We start from the raw sequence: 20,697 nt of genomic DNA, 5'->3' as shown, positions 1-20,697 counted from the left end.
AAACACAATGGCCTCCACATGGCAAGCGCTCTCATTTAGTGTGTGTGTGTGTGTGTGTGACAATGTTTGTGCATGTAAGGATATGAAGGTGTGTATGTGAGACAGATCCGTCTCGGATTTTGTGTGCGTGTGCATGTGTGTATTTTCGAGACAGGTCTCTCTCTGTTCCACTCACCCCCTCTGTTCCACTCACCCCCTCTGTTCCACTCACCCCCTCTGTTCCACTCACCCCCTCTCTTCCACTCACCCCCTCTCTTCCACTCACCCCCTCTCTTCCACTCACCCCCTCCAGCCGAGGACTAGCTGCACTACACTCCACACAGCAGGCTTGCTGGATCAGCTCCCGGGCCCTGCTGCTCTCCCCTTCCCCGTACGCTGCCTGGATGTTCTCCAGGGTTGGAGACGGACCCAGAGAGGAGGCTCCACCGCTGCCCATCGCAGACGCCTTGGCTCCCATGTTCTCCACTGCCAAAGAACCTGGGGAGAGGAGGACAGAGGAAGAGAAGATAACAGAAGAGAGGAGAAGGAACAGAGAAGAGAGGAGAAGACAGAAGAGAAGATAACAGAAGAGAAGATAACAGAAGAGAAGATAACAGAAGAGAAGATAACAGAAGAGAGGAGACAGAAGAGAAGATAACAGAAGAGAGGAGAAGGAACAGAGAAGAGAGGAGAAGACAGAAGAGAAGATAACAGAAGAGAAGATAACAGAAGAGAAGATAACAGAAGAGAAGATAACAGAAGAGAGGAGACAGAAGAGAAGATAACAGAAGAGAAGATAACAGAAGAGAAGATAACAGAAGAGAGGAGACAGAAGAGAAGATAACAGAAGAGAAGATAACAGAAGAGAGGAGACAAAAGAGAAGATAACAGAAGAGAGGAGAAGGAACAGAGAAGAGAGGAGAAGACAGAAGAGAGGAGACTGAAGAGAAGATAACAGAAGAGAGGAGACGACAGAAGAGAGGAGACGACAGAAGAGAGGAGACAGAAGAGAGGAGCAGACAGAAGAGAGGAGCAGACAGAAGAGAGGAGCAGACAGAAGAGAGGAGCAGACAGAAGAGAGGAGCAGACAGAAGAGAGGAGAAGACAGAAGAGAGGAGAAGACAGAAGAGAGGAGAAGACAGAAGAGAGGAGAAGACAGAAGAGAGGAGAAGACAGAAGAGAGGAGAAGACAGAAGAGAGGAGAAGACAGAAGAGAGGAGAAGACAGAAGAGAGGAGAAGACAGAAGAGAGGAAACAGAAGAGAGGAGAAGACAGAAGAGAGGAGACAGAAGAGAGGAGAAGACAGAAGAGAGGAGACAGAAGAGAGGAGAAGACAGAGGAGAGGAGACAGAAGAGAGGAGAAACGGAACATACTTCCATTAGATCAGACCAGCTGCAGTCTAACACAGTAACAGAATATTGGGGGAGTAGGCGTGCACAGAGCACCGGTGGCAAGTAAGAAATAGGTCACCCTGCTAAAGAATGCAGTCTCTCTCTCTCTGGATACTGGACTAGTGTTGGAATTTGGAGTGAACACACACACACACACACACACACACACAATAAGAAGCTCTCATGTTCATTCCGAAACATCAGTTTGCACTAATGAATAAACCTGGGGTTTATCATCCTTTGGAAAGAGTGAACTGATATCTCAATACAGGTCAGTATTACTTCACTTCAGTGGTTCCAGTGTGGTAATAATGTCTGTCATCAACCAGGGCTTTAGAACGGGTGGTAAATCCTACCTAGATTCTCACAAGCCCTGATTGAACATCACTTGAGTATGCTGGTCTTCATACACACAGTGGGTCAGTTCATGGGGTGAACAATCCACATAGAAAAGCAATGGGCATTTTAAACATGTCCATTCATCCTCTGCACTGAAATTGAATCAATCCCAGCCCTGGTATCTATATATTATATTATATATAGATTATAGTTGACCTGAGTTGGTGACCTTAAAGGACTAGGCATGGATCGTGTTAATTAGGCACAAGAGGAAAACAGCTTGAAACAGGGAGGGACTACATGGACTTGTCCAATAAGAAACACTCATTGTTTTTCCTATTGTGTGCCCTAATATACACAACCCTGGATTGGTTTGAATCCACTTACAACACAACAGAGAAGTACTCATCAAGTCTGATGATGGCTCCTTATTCTACCACTGGGATGACACTTTTTCCCAATATACCTATTCCCTCTCTCTCTTCTCCCTTCTCCAGAACCTGTGAGGCGGCCACTACCAATCCTTTCTTTTGGCTTTGCATTGACAATATCACTCGTCAATATGGGGTCTTCTGTATGTATGTATGTATGTATGTATGTATGTATGTATGTATGTATGTATGTATGTATGTATGTATGTATGTATGTATGTATGTATGTATGTATGTATGATCTAATATAGAGACTCAGAGACTCTGAGCCCTGAGCGTCTCTGCAGCCCTGAGCGTCTCTGCAGCCCTGAGCGTCTCTGCAGCCCTGAGCGTCTCTGCAGCCCTGAGCGTCTCTGCAGCCCTGAGCGTCTCTGCAGCCCTGAGCGTCTCTGCAGCCCTGAGCGTCTCTGCAGCCCTCTAATGTGGGCCTGCTGCTGCTACATGTATGTATAATTAATATGGTGAGAGTCTGACTGGGCTATAAAAGCTGTATGAGAAAGCCAGAGGGACTGTAGCCATTAGACCTGCCTGCACCCCAATGCGTCAATACCGTCCTCCTGGCCAGTCTGTGTGTGTGAAGAGACCTTGAAGGGCAAAGCAGAGCACAGACCAGACGGCACAACAAGCAGAGTGCTCTCCCTCTATCCCCTCCTAAATCTGTCCATCTGATAGACAGAACAACAAGGAAGAGTCCTCCTCCTCCTAAATCTGTCCATCTGATAGACAGAACAACAAGGAAGAGTCCTCCCCCTCCTAAATGTGTCCATCTGATAGACAGAACAACAAGGAAGAGTCCTCCCCCTCCTAAATCTGTCCATCTGATAGACAGAACAACAAGGAAGAGTCCTCCTCCTCCTAAATCTGTCCATCTGATAGACAAAACAACAAGGAAGAGTCCTCCCCCTCCTAAATCTGTCCATCTGATAGACAGAACAACAAGGAAGAGTCCTCCCCCTCCTAAATGTGTCAATCTGATAGACAGAACAACAAGGAAGAGTCCTCTCTCCTAAATCTGTCCATCTGATAGACAGAAAAACAAGGAAGAGTCCTCCCCCTCCTAAATGTGTCCATCACCAACAGTAAACACAAGAATAGCTAGCGCACCTCTCCACCTCCTCCAGCTAAATGTGTTATCCGTGTGGGGATGTATCCCATAATATCACATCACAATGTGCAGAATGTTTCCTGATAGGTGAAGATGTAGGCCTATGACGTCACAGATACAGATATATTAGTGTCTGTGTATGACACAATCTGACCCTTATAGGAACGTATAGGTAGACTTGCAAAACGATGGTAGCTTTTCCAAAACTCCCAGGTTCTCCAGAAATCCCTGTAAAAAGATTCCCAGAATCAGAAGGGTATATGCAGAAAATACAGAATCCTCCAACTAGTATTTCTGAAAACCCTGGGAATTTGGGGAAAGTGATGTGAACGTTGTAACCCTAGTTAGTAGATTGGGTATTGGATCATGCAGTGTCTCAACTCTACTCTTCAAGTTACCTATTAGGTGAAACTGACACGTCCCTTTAGGAAACTAAAAAAAGGAACAAATGACTTCAAACCGTGAACACAGTTTTTCCCTTCTGACATCATAGCGTGACAGAACAGCAGAATATATCATACGGATGCTCCTCTCTTTAGTTTCATCAACATAAAAGGCGCTGGGGCGAAATGTGGCGCTTTTCAACAAATGTGGATTATAGTTTAAGGAAATCTCACCTTTACTGCATTGAAGAGGTGTTAAGCAAAGGGACTTCCTGTCTCAATGAAGATGAATTGCATTTGAATGAGTCACCGTGGATGCACAGGGACATGCGATACAATCGTCCCCATAGAGACAGGGCTGGTCATTGGATCAGTGTGTGTCTGTCATTACTATAGGGATGCATTGTCTGCAGAGTGACAGCAATCTCAGTAATCTGCTGATTGATTGGCTCATTCTGTGTAGCAGGATCCTTAATCATTTCATTTCTGTGATTGGACAGGAGGGGAGCCATCCTGGGCTGCATTCCATTTCAAAAGATTTTCCTCCACCCTTCTGCCCTTGTTCACCCCCTGAGGTAGGTAGGTTTAAAGGTATAAACCCCATCAGGTCCGTCACATTCATGTCCGTTATTAAGTGAGTGCACGAGTTTATGATGTAGTCTCTCATACTGTCCCACTGGGATGTATTACTAAGATACAGTATTTAACCAGGAAGCCCCATTGAGATAAATCAAGTCTTTCACTTCACACTGTGATACTGATGAAATAGTCAGTGATTTAATCAAGTCAAATCAATGATCTACCCAACACTGGCTGAATTCTGACAAACATCTGTCACTTACTGTCATTCTATCTAAAAGCCTTGCACTTTAGATCCAAGTTAAATAGTGTATCTATACAGGTAGCAGGGTTGGGGGCGATTCCTTTTCAACTCAGTCAATTCAGGAAGTAAAGTGAAATACCAACATGTTACTAAAGTGTCACCACTCTTGAAAATGACCCCGACCCTAATATAGGGATATTTTCCCCCCAATGCCAAATATTAAATCAAACAATCAATCAACGGGTCCAAAGTGTATAGTCACAGTGTATAGTCACAAAGTGTATAGCCACAAAGTGTATAGTCACAGTGTATAGTCACAAAGTGTATAGCCACAAAGTGTATAGCCACAAAGTGTATAGTCACACAGTGTATAGTCACACAGTGTATAGTCACACAGTGTATAGCCACAAAGTGTATAGTCACACAGTGTATAGCCACAAAGTGTATAGTCACACAGTGTATAGCCACAAAGTGTATAGTCAGTGTATAGCCACAAAGTGTATAGTCACAAAGTGTATAGCCACAAAGTGTATAGCCACAAAGTGTATAGCCACAAAGTGTATAGCCAAAGTGTATAGCCACAGTGTATAGCCACAAAGTGTAGAGCCAAAGTGTATAGTCACAGTGTATAGTCACAAAGTGTATAGCCAAAGTGTATAGTCACAGTGTATAGCCACAAAGTGTATAGCCACAAAGTGTATAGTCACACAGTGTATAGTCACACAGTGTATAGTCACACAGTGTATAGTCACACAGTGTATAGTCACACAGTGTATAGCCACAAAGTGTATAGCCACAAAGTGTATAGTCACAAAGTGTATAGTCACAAAGTGTATAGTCACAGTGTATAGTCACAAAGTGTATAGCCAAAGTGTATAGCCACAAAGTGTATAGCCACAAAGTGTATAGCCAAAGTGTATAGTCACAAAGTGTATAGTCACAAAGTGTATAGTCACAAAGTGTATAGCCACAAAGTGTATAGTCACACAGTGTATAGCCACAAAGTGTATAGCTACAAAGTGTATAGCCACAAAGTGTATAGTCACAAAGTGTATAGCCACAAAGTGTATAGCCAAAGTGTATAGTCACACAGTGTATAGTCACAGTGTATAGTCACAAAGTGTATAGTCACACAGTGTATAGTCACACAGTGTATAGCCACAAAGTGTATAGCCACACAGTGTATAGTCACACAGTGTATAGTCAAAGTGTATAGTCACACAGTGTATAGTCACAGTGTATAGTCAGTGTATAGCCACACAGTGTATAGTCACACAGTGTATAGTCACACAGTGTATAGCCACAAAGTGTATAGCCACAAAGTGTATAGCCAAAGTGTATAGCCACAGTGTATAGTCACAGTGTATAGTCACAGTGTATAGTCACAGTGTATAGCCACAAAGTGTATAGCCACAAAGTGTATAGTCACACAGTGTATAGTCACACAGTGTATAGTCACACAGTGTATAGTCACACAGTGTATAGTCACACAGTGTATAGCCACACAGTGTATAGCCACAAAGTGTATAGTCACAAAGTGTATAGTCACAGTGTATAGCCACAAAGTGTATAGCCAAAGTGTATAGTCACAAAGTGTATAGTCACAAAGTGTATAGTCACAAAGTGTATAGCCACAAAGTGTATAGTCACACAGTGTATAGCCACAAAGTGTATAGCCACAAAGTGTATAGCCACAAAGTGTATAGTCACAAAGTGTATAGCCACAAAGTGTATAGCCAAAGTGTATAGTCACACAGTGTATAGTCACAGTGTATAGTCACAAAGTGTATAGCCACACAGTGTATAGTCACACAGTGTATAGTCAAAGTGTATAGTCACACAGTGTATAGTCACAGTGTATAGTCAGTGTATAGCCACACAGTGTATAGTCACACAGTGTATAGTCACACAGTGTATAGTCAAAGTGTATAGTCACAAAGTGTATAGTCACAGTGTATAGTCAAAGTGTATGGTCAAAGTGTATAGTCACAAAGTGTATAGTCACAAAGTGTATAGCCAAAGTGTATAGTCACAAAGTGTATAGCCACAAAGTGTATAGTCAGTGTATAGTCACAGTGTATAGCCACAAAATGTATAGCCACAAAGTGTACAGCCACAAAGTGTATAGCCACAAAGTGTATAGTCACAAAGTGTATAGTCACAGTGTATAGTCACAGTGTATAGCCACAAAGTGTATAGCCACAAAGTCTATAGCCACAAAGTGTATAGTCACACAGTGTATAGCCACAAAGTGTATAGTCACAGTGTATAGTCATAGTGTATAGCCACAAAGTGTATAGCCACAAAGTGTATAGTCACAAAGTGTATAGTCACAGTGTATAGTCACAGTGTATAGCCACAAAGTGTATAGTCACAGTGTATAGTCACAGTGTATAGTCACAGTGTATAGTCACAGTGTATAGTCACAGTGTATAGCCACAAAGTGTATAGCCACAAAGTGTATAGTCACAGTGTATAGCCACAAAGTGTATAGCCACAAAGTGTATAGCCAGAAAGTGTATAGCCACAAAGTGTATAGCCACAAAGTGTATAGCCACAAAGTGTATAGCCACAAAGTGTATAGCCAAAGTGTATAGTCACAAAGTGTATAGTCACAAAGTGTATAGTCACAAAGTGTATAGCCACAAAGTGTATAGTCACACAGTGTATAGCCACAAAGTGTATAGCCACAAAGTGTATAGCCAAAGTGTATAGTCACAAAGTGTATAGCCACAAAGTGTATAGCCAAAGTGTATAGTCACAGTGTATAGTCACAGTGTATAGTCACAGTGTATAGTCACAAAGTGTATAGCCACAAAGTGTATAGCCACACAGTGTATAGTCACACAGTGTATAGTCACACAGTGTATAGTCACACAGTGTATAGCCACACAGTGTATAGCCACACAGTGTATAGTCAAAGTGTATAGTCAAAGTGTATAGTCACACAGTGTATAGTCACAGTGTATAGTCAGTGTATAGCCACACAGTGTATAGTCACACAGTGTATAGTCACACAGTGTATAGTCAAAGTGTATGGTCAAAGTGTATAGTCACAAAGTGTATAGTCACAAAGTGTATAGCCAAAGTGTATAGTCACAAAGTGTATAGCCACAAAGTGTATAGTCAGTGTATAGTCACAGTGTATAGCCACAAAGTGTATAGCCACAAAGTCTATAGCCACAAAGTGTATAGTCACACAGTGTATAGCCACAAAGTGTATAGTCACAGTGTATAGTCATAGTGTATAGCCACAAAGTGTATAGCCACAAAGTGTATAGTCACAAAGTGTATAGTCACAAAGTGTATAGTCACAGTGTATAGTCACAGTGTATAGCCACAAAGTGTATAGCCACAAAGTGTATAGTCACAGTGTATAGTCACAGTGTATAGTCACAGTGTATAGTCACAGTGTATAGCCACAAAGTGTATAGCCACAAAGTGTATAGCCAAAGTGTATAGTCACAGTGTATAGTCACAGGGTATAGCCACAAAGTGTATAGTCACACAGTGTATAGTCACAGTGTATAGTCACAGTGTATAGTCACACAGTGTATAGTCACAGTGTATAGTCACACAGTGTATAGTCATAAAGTCTATAGCCACAAAGTGTATAGCCACAGTGTATAGCCACAAAGTGTATAGCCACAAAGTGTATAGCCACAAAGTGTATAGCCACAAAGTGTATAGCCACAAAGTGTATAGTCACAGTGTATAGTCATAAAGTGTATAGCCACACAGTGTATAGCCACAAAGTGTATAGCCACAAAGTGTATAGTCACAGTGTATAGTCACAAAGTGTATAGCCACACAGTGTATAGTCACACAGTGTATAGCCACAAAGTGTATAGTCACACAGTGTATAGTCACACAGTGTATAGTCACAAAGTGTATAGTCACAAAGTGTATAGTCACACAGTGTATAGTCACAAAGTGTATAGTCACACAGTGTATAGTCATAAAGTGTATAGTCACACAGTGTATAGTCACACAGTGTATAGCCACAAAGTGTATAGTCACACAGTGTATAGTCACAAAGTGTATAGTCACACAGTGTATAGTCATAAAGTGTATAGTCACAAAGTGTATAGTCACACAGTGTATAGTCACACAGTGTATAGTCATAAAGTGTATAGTCACACAGTGTATAGTCACAAAGTGTATAGTCACACAGTGTATAGTCACACAGTGTATAGTCACACAGTGTATAGTCATAAAGTGTATAGTCACACAGTGTATAGTCACAAAGTGTATAGTCACACAGTGTATAGTCACACAGTGTATAGTCACACAGTGTATAGTCATAAAGTGTATAGTCACACAGTGTATAGTCATAAAGTGTATAGTCACACAGTGTATAGTCACACAGTGTATAGTCACACAGTGTATAGTCATAAAGTGTATAGTCACACAGTGTATAGTCATAAAGTGTATAGTCACACAGTGTATAGTCACACAGTGTATAGTCATAAAGTGTATAGTCACACAGTGTATAGTCACACAGTGTATAGTCACACAGTGTATAGTCACAAAGTGTATAGTCACACAGTGTATAGTCATAAAGTGTATAGTCACACAGTGTATAGTCATAAAGTGTATAGTCACACAGTGTATAGTCACAAAGTGTATAGTCACAAAGTGTATAGTCACACAGTGTATAGTCACACAGTGTATAGTCACACAGTGTATAGTCATAAAGTGTATAGTCACACAGTGTATAGTCATAAAGTGTATAGTCACACAGTGTATAGTCACAAAGTGTATAGTCACACAGTGTATAGTCACAAAGTGTATAGTCACAAAGTGTATAGTCACAAAGTGTATAGTCACAGTGTATAGTCACAAAGTGTATAGTCACAGTGTATAGTCATAAAGTGTATAGTCACACAGTGTATAGTCACAAAGTGTATAGTCACAAAGTGTATAGTCACACAGTGTATAGTCACAAAGTGTATAGTCACAAAGTGTATAGTCACAAAGTGTATAGTCACACAGTGTATAGTCACAAAGTGTATAGTCACAAAGTGTATAGTCACAGTGTATAGTCACAAAGTGTATAGTCACAGTGTATAGTCATAAAGTGTATAGTCACACAGTGTATAGTCATAAAGTCTATAGCCACAAAGTGTATAGCCACAGTGTATAGTCACAGTGTATAGTCACAGTGTATAGTCACACAGTGTATAGTCATAAAGTCTATAGCCACAAAGTGTATAGTCACAGTGTATAGTCACAGTGTATAGTCACAGTGTATAGTCACACAGTGTATAGTCACAGTGTATAGTCACACAGTGTATAGTCATAAAGTGTATAGCCACAAAGTGTATAGCCACAAAGTGTATAGCCACAAAGTGTATAGCCACAAAGTGTATAGCCACAAAGTGTATAGTCACAGTGTATAGTCATAAAGTGTAGTCACACAGTGTATAGTCACACAGTGTATAGTCACACAGTGTATAGTCACAAAGTGTATAGCCACAAAGTGTATAGTCACAGTGTATAGTCACACAGTGTATAGTCACAGTGTATAGTCACACAGTGTATAGTCACAAAGTGTATAGCCACAAAGTGTATAGCCACAAAGTGTATAGTCACAGTGTATAGTCACACAGTGTATAGTCACACAGTGTATAGTCACAAAGTGTATAGCCACAAAGTGTATAGTCACAGTGTATAGTCACACAGTGTATAGTCACAGTGTATAGTCACACAGTGTATAGTCACACAGTGTATAGTCATAAAGTGTATAGCCACAAAGTGTATAGTCACAGTGTATAGTCACAGTGTATAGTCACACAGTGTATAGTCACAGTGTATAGTCACAGTGTATAGTCACAGTGTATAGTCACAGTGTATAGCCACAAAGTGTATAGCCACAAAGTGTATAGTCACAGTGTATAGTCACAGTGTATAGTCACAGTGTATAGTCACAGTGTATAGCCACAAAGTGTATAGTCACAGTGTATAGCCACAAAGTGTATAGTCACAGTGTATAGCCACAAAGTGTATAGCCACAAGCATAAAAAGAGATTTCCCGAAACCCAGTCAGTCAGAGTGAAAATTAAATCTTCAGGGTCCCCATCTCTCTCTGAATTAAAAACATGCCTCTACTAGCCTACAGTACACACAGCTGCACTGGTAAACAATCAGATCCTACAGGCTAACACTAGCGTCAATCACAGCTAAAGTACATTAAACCCACAGATTTACCACTAATCTGATGTAGCATTAGCTTTAGCCACACGTACAACAACATGCCCTGTACATATGTTCTAGACTGTAAACAAGACTATATTCACCCAGCTAGCTACATCGGCTACACAGTGACTACAGTGAGCAGTGTTACTCTGGGCTAGGGCATCAGCCACATGTCCTGTAGCATACCTGTTCATACTATGAGACTGGACCCTTCTCTAGTCTTCCATCTCCCCATGGCATTCAGATCGCTTGTTCCTTTTCTCATACAGCCTTTCCGTCTTCCCTCCTTCCTCTGTAGTGTGTTATGTATCCAAGGAGCCTCTCTCTAGCCTGTCTGCATGGCCGATGGCTCTCTCTGCATCCCTCCCTCTACCTCCCTGGCTGTGCACTCAGAGCAAGTGTCAGAGAGAGAGAGAGGGGGGGGGGTGATGCTTCTTTGTTTGGCAGCCCCAGCCACCAGTCTCCCTCCCTCCTGACTCCTCCCGGAGTGTCCTAAAGGGAAGGTAATGATGATATGTCTCTGCCTCTCAGTCTTTATCCCCTATCTATCTCTACCCCACCACCCATCCCTGCAGAGTGTAACCCAACCCTCCTCCTCTCTTCTCTGCCTGCTTCCCCCGGGATAGAGGACTGGGGAGGACTTCACTTAGCACACAGCCTCACAGAGAGGAAAAGAGAGATGGAGAGAGACAGAGAAAGGGGAGTGGGAGAGAGACAGAGAGAGAGGGAGAGAGAGAAAGGGGTGGAAGAGAGAGAGAGAGACAGGGGAGAGGGAGAGAGAAAGGGGTGGAAGAGAGAGAGAGACAGGGGAGAGGGAGAGAGAAAGGGGTGGAAGAGAGAGAGAGACAGGGGAGAGGGATAGAGAAAGGGGAGTGGAAGAGAGAGAAAGAGAGGGAGAGGAGAGAAAGGGGAGTGGGAGAGAGACAGAGAGAGAGAGGGAGAGAGAAAGAGAGAGGGAGAGAAAGGGGAGTGGAAGAGAGACAGAGAGCAAGAAAGAGAGGAGTGGAAGAGAGAGCGAGAGCGAGAGCGAGAGAGAAAGAGGAGAGAGAGAGAGAGGTAGAGGTGGAGACAGAGCTGCATTTCCTATTACACTGTGACAAATACTCAGACCTAAGAGAATATTTATTTCCCCAAATTTTTATTCAATACAAAGAATTTGAAACTATAAAAGATGAAGAAAAAATCTAATATTTATTGGGTGAAAAGCCAAAATGTGCAGTTTTGGCAGCCAAATATGTGTCCTCCTGTCACGCACTGGTCAAAGTATTTTGTGTTTATCTTTATTATTTGTTCAGGCCAGGGTGTGACATGGGGTTATTGTATTGTCCTATTGGGATTAGTGGTTGATTAGGGGTGTGTCTTGTATAGGCTTGGCTGCCTGAGGCGGTTCTCAATCTGAGTCAGGTGATTCTCGTTGTCTCGGATTGGGAACCGTATTTAGGTAGCCTGAGTTTCACTTTGTATTTCGTGGGTGATTGTCCTATCTGTCCTTAGTGTCTTTGTTCCTGTCGCATTGTTAGTTGACACAAGTATAGATTGTTTCGGTTTTCATTACGTTTATTGTTTTGTAGTGTTTTGTGTTATTTCATGTTACGTTTGTTTGATTAAACATGGATCGAAATCTACACGCTGCAGTTTGGTCCGACTCTCCTTCACCACACCTAGAAAGCCGTAACAGAATCACCCACCACCAACGGACCAAGCGGCGTGTCAACAGGCAGGAGCAGCCGAAAGAGGAGAGGCAACAAATCCAGCAACAGCGGTGTTATGAGGAGGTTATGGACAGCAGAAGCATGGAGTATACGACGTGGGATGAAATAGACAGGTGGGCGGCCGACCCAGAGAGAGTGCCTGAGCCCGCCTGGGATTCGCTAGAGCAGTGCGAAGAGGGCTATAGGCGAATGGAGTTGGAGAAACAGACACGGCGGCGCAGAGCGAAACCCGAAAGTCACCCCAAGAAATGTATTGGGGGGGGGGGGGCTCAGAGGGAGAGTGGCTGAGTCAGGAGATAGACCTGAACCAACTCTCCCTGTTTATCGTGAGGAGCCAAGGAGGAGACCAGAACCAGAGCCGGTGTTGGAGGTGAGCGAAACAGAGACTGTGAAGGAGTTAATGGGGAAATTGGAGGAGAGAGAAATGAGGGAGTTGCTGTGTTGGTGCTTTTTGCATGGGATTCGCCCGACGGAACGTGTTGGGGATTTGATGGCACCTGGGTTAGCGCTCCATACTCGTCCTGAGGTGCGTGTTAGTCGGCTGGTGAAGTTGGTGCCAGCCTCACGCACCAGGCCTCCTGTACACATCCCTAGCCTTGCACGTCCTGTGCCAACACTGCTCTCAAGATCTCCAGTACGCCTTCACGGTCTAGCCCATCCTGTGCCACCTCCACACTCCAGTCCTCCGGTAGCAGCTCCCCGCACCAGGCTTCCTGTGCGTGTCCTCGATCCAGTACCACCAGTTCCAGCACTACGCACCAGGGCCTTCAGTGCGCCTCGCCTGTTCAGCGCAGCCAGCGCTTTTCTCCTCTCCTGCGCTGCTGGAGCTGGAGCTGCCAGCCTGCAGGGAGCAGCTGGAGCTGCCAGCCTGCAGGGAGCAGCTGGAGCTGCCAGCCTGCATGGAGAAGCCAGAGCTGCCAGCCTATATGGAGCAGCCAGAGCTGTCAGTCTGTAAGAAGCCACCAGAGCTGTCAGCCTGCATGGAGCAGCCAGAACTGCCAGCCTGCATGGAGAAGCCAGAGCTGCCAGCCTGCATGGAGAAGCCAGAGCTGCCAGCCTGCATGGAGCAGCCAGAGCTGTCAGTCTGCATGGAGCAGCCAGAGCTGTCAGTCTGCATGGAGCAGCCAGAGCTGTCAGTCTGCATGGAGCAGCCAGAGCTGTCAGTCTGCATGAAGCAGCCCGAGCTATCAGTCTGCGAGGAGCTGTCAGTCTGCAAGGAGCTGTCAGTCTGCACGGAGCTGTCAGTCTGGTCGACTGCCAGATCTGCCAGTCGACCAGACTCTTCCAGATCTGCCAGTCGACCAGACTCTTCCAGATCTGCCAGTCGACCAGACTCTTCCAGATCTGCCAGTCGACCAGACTGGCAGGAGCTGTCAGTCTGCACGGAGCTGTCAGTCTGCACGGAGCTGTCAGTCTGCAAGGAGCTGTCAGTCTGAAAGGAGCTGCCAGTCTGCAAGGAGCCGCCAGAGCTGTCAGTCTGTAAGAAGCCGCCAGAGCTGTCAGCCTATATGGAGCAGCCAGTGCCGCCAGTCTGCCCAGCGCCGCCAGTCTGCCCAGCGCCGCCAGTCTGCCCAGCGCCGCCAGTCTGCCCAGTGCCGCCAGTCTGCCCAGCGCCGCCAGTCTGCCCAGCGCCGCCAGATCTGCCAGTCGGCCAGACTCTTCCAGATCTGCCAGTCGACCAGACTCTTCCAGATCTGCCAGTCGACCAGACTCTTCCAGATCTGCCAGTCGACCAGACTCTTCCAGATCTGCCAGTCGACCAGACTCTTCCAGATCTGCCAGTCGACCAGACTCTTCCAGATCTGCCAGTCGACCAGACTCTTCCAGATCTGCCAGTCGACCAGACTCTTCCAGATCTGCCAGTCGACCAGACTCTTCCAGATCTGCCAGTCGACCAGACTCTTCCAGATCTGCCAGTCGACCAGACTCTTCCAGATCTGCCAGTCGACCAGACTCTTCCAGATCTGCCAGTCAGCCAGACTCTTCCAGATCTGCCAGTCGGCCAGGATCTGCCAACCAGCCAGGATCTGGTAGATCTACCTACCTGCCTGAGCTTCCTCTCACTCCTGAGCCTCCTCTCACTCCTGAGCTTCCTCTCACTCCTGAGCTTCCTCTCACTCCTGAGCTTCCTCTCACTCCTGAGCTTCCTCTCACTCCTGAGCTTCCTCTCACTCCTGAGCTTCCTCTCACTCCTGAGCTTCCTCTCACTCCTGAGCGTTCTCTCACTCCTGAGCGTTCTCTCACTCCTGAGCGTTCTCTCACTCCTGAGCGTTCTCTCACTCCTGAGCGTTCTCTCACTCCTGAGCGTTCTCTCACTCCTGAGCTTTCTCTCACTCCCGAGCTTCCCCTCAGTCCCGAGCTTCCCCTCAGTCCCGAGCTGTCCTTCAGTCCCGATCTGCTCCTCAGTCCAGTGGGTTTCTGGGTGAGGACTACTAGGCCATGGTCGGCGGAGAGGGTGGACTATCCAGGGACGAAGGGAGAGGGGATTAAGACGTTGACTAAGTGGGGTCCTCGTCCCGCGCCGGAGCCGCCACCATGGACAGACGCCCACCCGGACCCTCCCTATTGTTTTGGAGCACAAGCATTTCGCTACACTCGCATTAACATCTGCTAACCATGTGTATGTGACAAATAAGATTTGATTTGATTTGATTTGAGGTGCGTTCGGGAGTCCGCACCTTAGGGGGGGGGGTTCTGTCACGCCCTGGTCAAAGTATTTTGTGTTTATCTTTATTATTTGTTCAGGCCAGGGTGTGACATGGGGTTATTGTATTGTCCTATTGGGGTTTTTGTAGGCATTGGGATTTGTGGTTGATTAGGGGTGTGTCTTGTATAGGCTTGGCTGCCTGAGGCGGTTCTCAATCTGAGTCAGGTGATTCTTGTTGTCTCGGATTGGGAACCGTATTTAGGTAGCCTGAGTTTCACTTTGTATTTCGTGGGTGATTGTCCTATCTGTCCTTAGTGTCTTTGTTCCTGTCGCATTGTTAGTTGACACAAGTATAGATTGTTTCGGTTTTCATTACGTTTATTGTTTTGTAGTGTTTTGTGTTATTTCATGTTACGTTTGTTTGATTAAACATGGATCGAAATCTACACGCTGCAGTTTGGTCCGACTCTCCTTCACCACACCTAGAAAGCCGTAACACCTCCTGCCACAACCTGAGGGACAGACAGTGAAAAGTGCAAAGTAATGTCAATAATATTTCCCATCTTGTTTTGTTTTGTCTTTCATACCACGTCATGTGTCTTCTCAGTCATGTTGACACTGGTCTACTACCATGTTATGTGTCTTCTCAGTCATGTTGACACTGGTCTACTACCATGTTATGTGTCTTCTCAGTCATGTTGACACTGGTCTACTACCATGTTATGTGTCTTCTCAGTCATGTTAACACTGGTCTACTACCATGTTATGTGTCTTCTCAGTCATGTTGACACTGGTCTACTACCATGTTATGTGTCTTCTCAGTCATGTTGACACTGGTCTACTACCATGTTATGTGTCTTCTCAGTCATGTTAACACTGGTCTACTACCATGTTATGTGTCTTCTCAGTCATGTTGACACTGGTCTACTACCATGTTATGTGTCTTCTCAGTCATGTTGACACTGGTCTACTACCATGTTATGTGTCTTCTCAGTCATGTTAACACTGGTCTACTACCATGTTATGTGTCTTCTCAGTCATGTTGACACTGGTCTACTACCATGTTATGTGTCTTCTCAGTCATGTTAACACTGGTCTACTACCATGTTATGTGTCTTCTCAGTCATGTTAACACTGGTCTACTACCATGTTATGTGTCTTCTCAGTCATGTTAACACTGGTCTACTACCATGTTATGTGTCTTCTCAGTCATGTTGACACTGGTCCACTACCATGTTATGTGTCTTCTCAGTCATGTTGACACTGGTCTACTACCATGTTATGTGTCTTCTCAGTCATGTTGACACTGGTCCACTACCATGTTATGTGTCTTCTCAGTCATGTTGACACTGGTCTACTACCATGTTATGTGTCTTCTCAGTCATGTTGACACTGGTCCACTACCATGTTATGTGTCTTCTCAGTCATGTTGACACTGGTCTACTACCATGTTATGTGTCTTCTCAGTCATGTTGACACTGGTCTACTACCATGTTATGTGTCTTCTCAGTCATGTTGACACTGGTCTACTACCATGTTATGTGTCTTCTCAGTCATGTTGACACTGGTCTACTACCATGTTGTGTCTTCTCAGTCATGTTGACACTGGTCCACTACCATGTTATGTGTCTTCTCAGTCATGTTGACACTGGTCCACTACCACTGCTTTTATGTATTGTTGTTCTCATTAATATTGTTGTAGTTGTTGTTAATGGTAAACCCATGTCCATGTCCACTATTACTGTTGGTCCCACCATTTATTTATATATAAATATATATATATATATATATATAAATATTTTTTTATTTTTCAATATGTATACTTTGACAATGTAAGTAATAATTAACTTGCCATGTCAATAAAGTCAATTGAATTGAAAGGGGGAGAGAGAGAAAAATGGGAGTGGAAAAGAGAGCGAGAGAGAGGAGTGGAAGAGAGACAGAGAGAAAGAGGGAGAGGGAAAGGGGAGTGGGAGAGAGAGAGAGAGAGAGAGAAAGAGGAGTGGGAGAGAGAGGAGTGGAAGAGAGAGAGAGAGAGGAGTGGAAGAGAGACAGAGAGAAAGAGGGAGAGGGAAAGGGGAGTGGGAGAGAGAGAGAGAGAGAGAGAAAGAGGAGTGGGAGAGAGAGGAGTGGAAGAGAGAGAGAGAGGAGTGGAAGAGAGAGAGAGAGGAGTGGGAGAGAGAGAGAGAGAGGGTGAGAGAGAAAGGGGAGTGGAAGACCGAGAGAGAGAGGGAGAGCGAGAGAGAAAGGGGAGAGAGAGAGAGAGAGAGAGAGAGAGGAGTAGAAGAGGCAGAGATAGGGAGAGAGAAACGGGAGTGGGAGACAGAGAGAGAGAGGGAGAGAGAGAAAGGGGAGAGAGAGAGGAGTGGAAGAGAGAGAGAGAGAGGATGAGAGAGAAAGGGGAGAGAGAGACAGAGGAAGAGTAAAAGTTTCTGTCTCCCACACATGCTTTTTCATTCACTCTCTCACACACGCCATTTTTCATACTCTCACAACCTATATGTGGTCTATCACACCTGCCACTGGTACTGAGTAAGACACAGTTGCCCTTCTAGACACTGATTTTGCTGTTCCACACATCACTGACAAACAAGCAATTTTATGAACCATCTAAATGTCAAAGTTTCAAATTCCACAATCAATATGATTTAAAAACATGTTATGAGACGAGAACATGTTTTCATTCAGAAGGAAATTGAGGTGTCAATTCTTCCACAGAGCCTTTCTAAAGCATCTACAGTATATTTACGTAGTGTCCGTCCAAAATGGCACCCTATTCCCTACGGATAGTGCCCTACTTTTGACCAGGGCCCATAACTATAAAAGGTGATTTCAGACGGTGCTGCAGTGACTTCAGTAGTAACATAGGATACAGTAGTGCTGCTGCCACCACTTGACTGAACCCAGTGGTGTTGTTGTTTCAGTTCTGTCTTCTATATTTAAGCAGCCGACACTCAGACACAGATGAGCCTCACCAATTCTCAATCCGCTGGTTCACAGTCAAAACGTCTCCGACTGCCACGGAACAGTAGCCTGATCCCAGATCTGTTTGTGCCGTCTTGACAACTCCTATGGTGATTGTTATGCCAATGGCACAAACAGATCTGGGAGCAGTCTAACAGAACACAGTATCTAAAGGGGATCAAATCAAATTGTATTTGTCCCATGCGCTGAATACAACCTTACAGTGAACAGCTTATTTACAACCCCTTAACCAACAATTAAATACCTAAAAAACATGTTTTTTTAAACAGTATGATAATGTTGGCTGATACTAGCTCCCAGTCCAACCAAGGTGCAGAGACAAACTACCTGAACGCTTGTCTCACACACAGCTATGTCTTACTAAACTTGTGAGGACTTTTTGGGGACCAACAATTGATTCCCATTCAAAATCACATTTTCTCTAACCCTAAACATAACCCCTGAATAGCCTTTTTACAAGTGAGGACCAGCGGAATGTCCTCACTTCTCTGATTTTTATTTGGTTTACTAGTATAGTAAAATGTACACACACACACACACACACACACACACACACACACACACACACACACACACACACACACACACACACACACACACACACACACACACACACACACACACACACACACACACACACACACACACACACACACACACACACAGTATCTCTATGTTTCACCAGTAGCCTGAGAGCCACACTGGTCATGTATTGAACAATGTTACATTGTCAGCAGAACTGCAACAAGACACAGTGACACAGGACTTTGGCAGAGGGTTGAACTGGAAACACAGACACACAAAGAATGTTCCAGTACTAACCACAACCAAGGAAAACACATTAACCAGCCTATGGCTCATTATCACGCCATCTTTCCTTGATTCCTTCTACTCATATCCTTCTCTAAAGGTCTGATGGGACCTTGGACATTCTCCTCCAATATAAGGAATAAGGAAAAGACTGAGATAAGTACAATGCAGTAAAAGTGAATTCTCTCACCATCTTGTTCAAGATCGTGTTTCTCTTGTTCCTCCATGTTGTTGCTCTGTGTGTCTCCAGTGGCCTTGGAGAGGCCGACTGACCAGTAGGACATGCCTCCTCCTCCACAGCAGGGCAGGACTGAACTAGCACCAGCACAGGATGGTGGTGGTCAGTGGGACTGGTCCCAGTCTGAGTCACTGCTGTGGTGGAAGACACTGGTCAGAGATGGGCTGTGGTAGGAGGGAGGACAGAGGGAGAGGCCATTAGTCAGAGCCCTGCAAAACACAGCCAGTCAGGCAGGCAGGCAGCCAGACATAGGTTTGATCTAGAGAAAGTGAAAGCAGTCACACACTCACATTGCATAACAAGTTCATGGATACACAAATTGCCACCCAACATTTACAACTATAGTTGTCGAGATGCCTTAATTAGAATAATGTACTTGTGTCTAGTACGAGAAGCTTTATACTACAACTTTTATGACTTGTCGTGTTATTGTTTCAGACCCATATACAATAAACAGCTATGTGAAGTGATCGTGCTACTTTGAATGGGTTGTTTGTTGACATCCCACCCCGTTCCACAAATTCTACCCACCCAGTTCCATAAATTATACCCACCCAGTTCCATAAATTATACCCACCCAGTGGTGGGACCGAAACGTGCGCACTTGTTGCTCGTTAATGAGTGTGTTTGATAAGGAATATTTACTCACCGCATTGTCCGCAGTGTTCACGCACTGTCGAATGGTACTGATTTTGCGCTTCCACAAATTATACCCACCCAGTTCCATAAATTATACCCACCCCGTTCCACAAATTATACCCACCCAGTTCCACAAATTATACCCACCCCGTTCCACAAATTATACCCACCCAGTTCCACAAATTATACCCACCCAGTTCCACAAATTATACCCACCCCGTTCCACAAATTATACCCACCCAGTTCCACAAATTATACCCACCCAGTTCCACAAATTATACCCACCCAGACACAGTTGCCTAATTTAGTGAATATGTATTTTTAAATTATCTCTGTGTAAAACACACTAGTCTACAGCCAGAACTATAAAAACAGAGACGTTACTATTTCTGACGGCCTTGAACACACACGACACTTCAGTTAATTCACTTTGGTTTACACATGCCGCATCTTTAAAACCACACACTGTGTGCATGCTCTTGATTCTTTAACAAGTTTACTTTATTAGGCTTATAAACTCTGAAACGTGCCAAACGTGCGTCCAGTGACAGCAAGTAGACACATTTGTTTGCGAAACGTGCGCACTTGTTGCTCGTTAATGAGTGTGGTTGATAAGGAATATTTACTCACCGCATTGTCCGCAGTGTTCACGCACTGTCGAATGGTACTGATTTTGCGCTTCTAAAGCATTGAACAGGCTAAACTTCGGTACATCCACAAGTGAAAGTTTAACCGAAGACAAAATAGCCGAAGGAACACTCACAAGCACGGATTGCAAAGGAAAAACGTCAACTTCCTGATTTCATCAAACCAAACACTTCCAGCCTGTGATGCTGCCTACCACGCTGTCTGTCTCATAACCCGGAAATGGGAATAGCCTACTGTACAATGACTGTATGCTACTGTACTAGTTGCATTAGTTCTTCTAAAACTATGGTTGAAGCTCATTTACTGCATTTATACTTAATTTTTCAACTCTAAAATGCTATTTTGGAGAACAGCTAAAACTAATACAA

General features: G+C 44.4%; 1 protein-coding gene across 1 annotated transcript in view; it reads right to left on the bottom strand.

Moving 5' to 3' along the window:
* The window catches only part of LOC116361911 (leucine-rich repeat serine/threonine-protein kinase 1-like), a 39,282-nt gene extending 19,539 nt beyond the window's left edge, over window positions 1-19,743 (bottom strand). The window contains exons 1-3 of the mRNA XM_031816310.1: window positions 19,692-19,743; window positions 18,995-19,206; window positions 284-477 (exon numbers count right to left, since the gene is read on the bottom strand). Of these exons, the coding sequence (XP_031672170.1) occupies window positions 284-477; window positions 18,995-19,088 (288 nt within the window). The 5' untranslated portion in view covers window positions 19,089-19,206; window positions 19,692-19,743. The remainder of the gene's footprint in view (window positions 1-283; window positions 478-18,994; window positions 19,207-19,691) is intronic.
* Window positions 19,744-20,697: the final 954 nt, after the last annotated feature.

The sequence above is a fragment of the Oncorhynchus kisutch genome, unplaced genomic scaffold (assembly GCF_002021735.2).
Source record: "Oncorhynchus kisutch isolate 150728-3 unplaced genomic scaffold, Okis_V2 scaffold774, whole genome shotgun sequence".
NCBI classification, from domain to species: Eukaryota; Metazoa; Chordata; class Actinopteri; order Salmoniformes; family Salmonidae; genus Oncorhynchus; species Oncorhynchus kisutch.
This window is presented reverse-complemented; position numbering and strand designations above follow the sequence as displayed.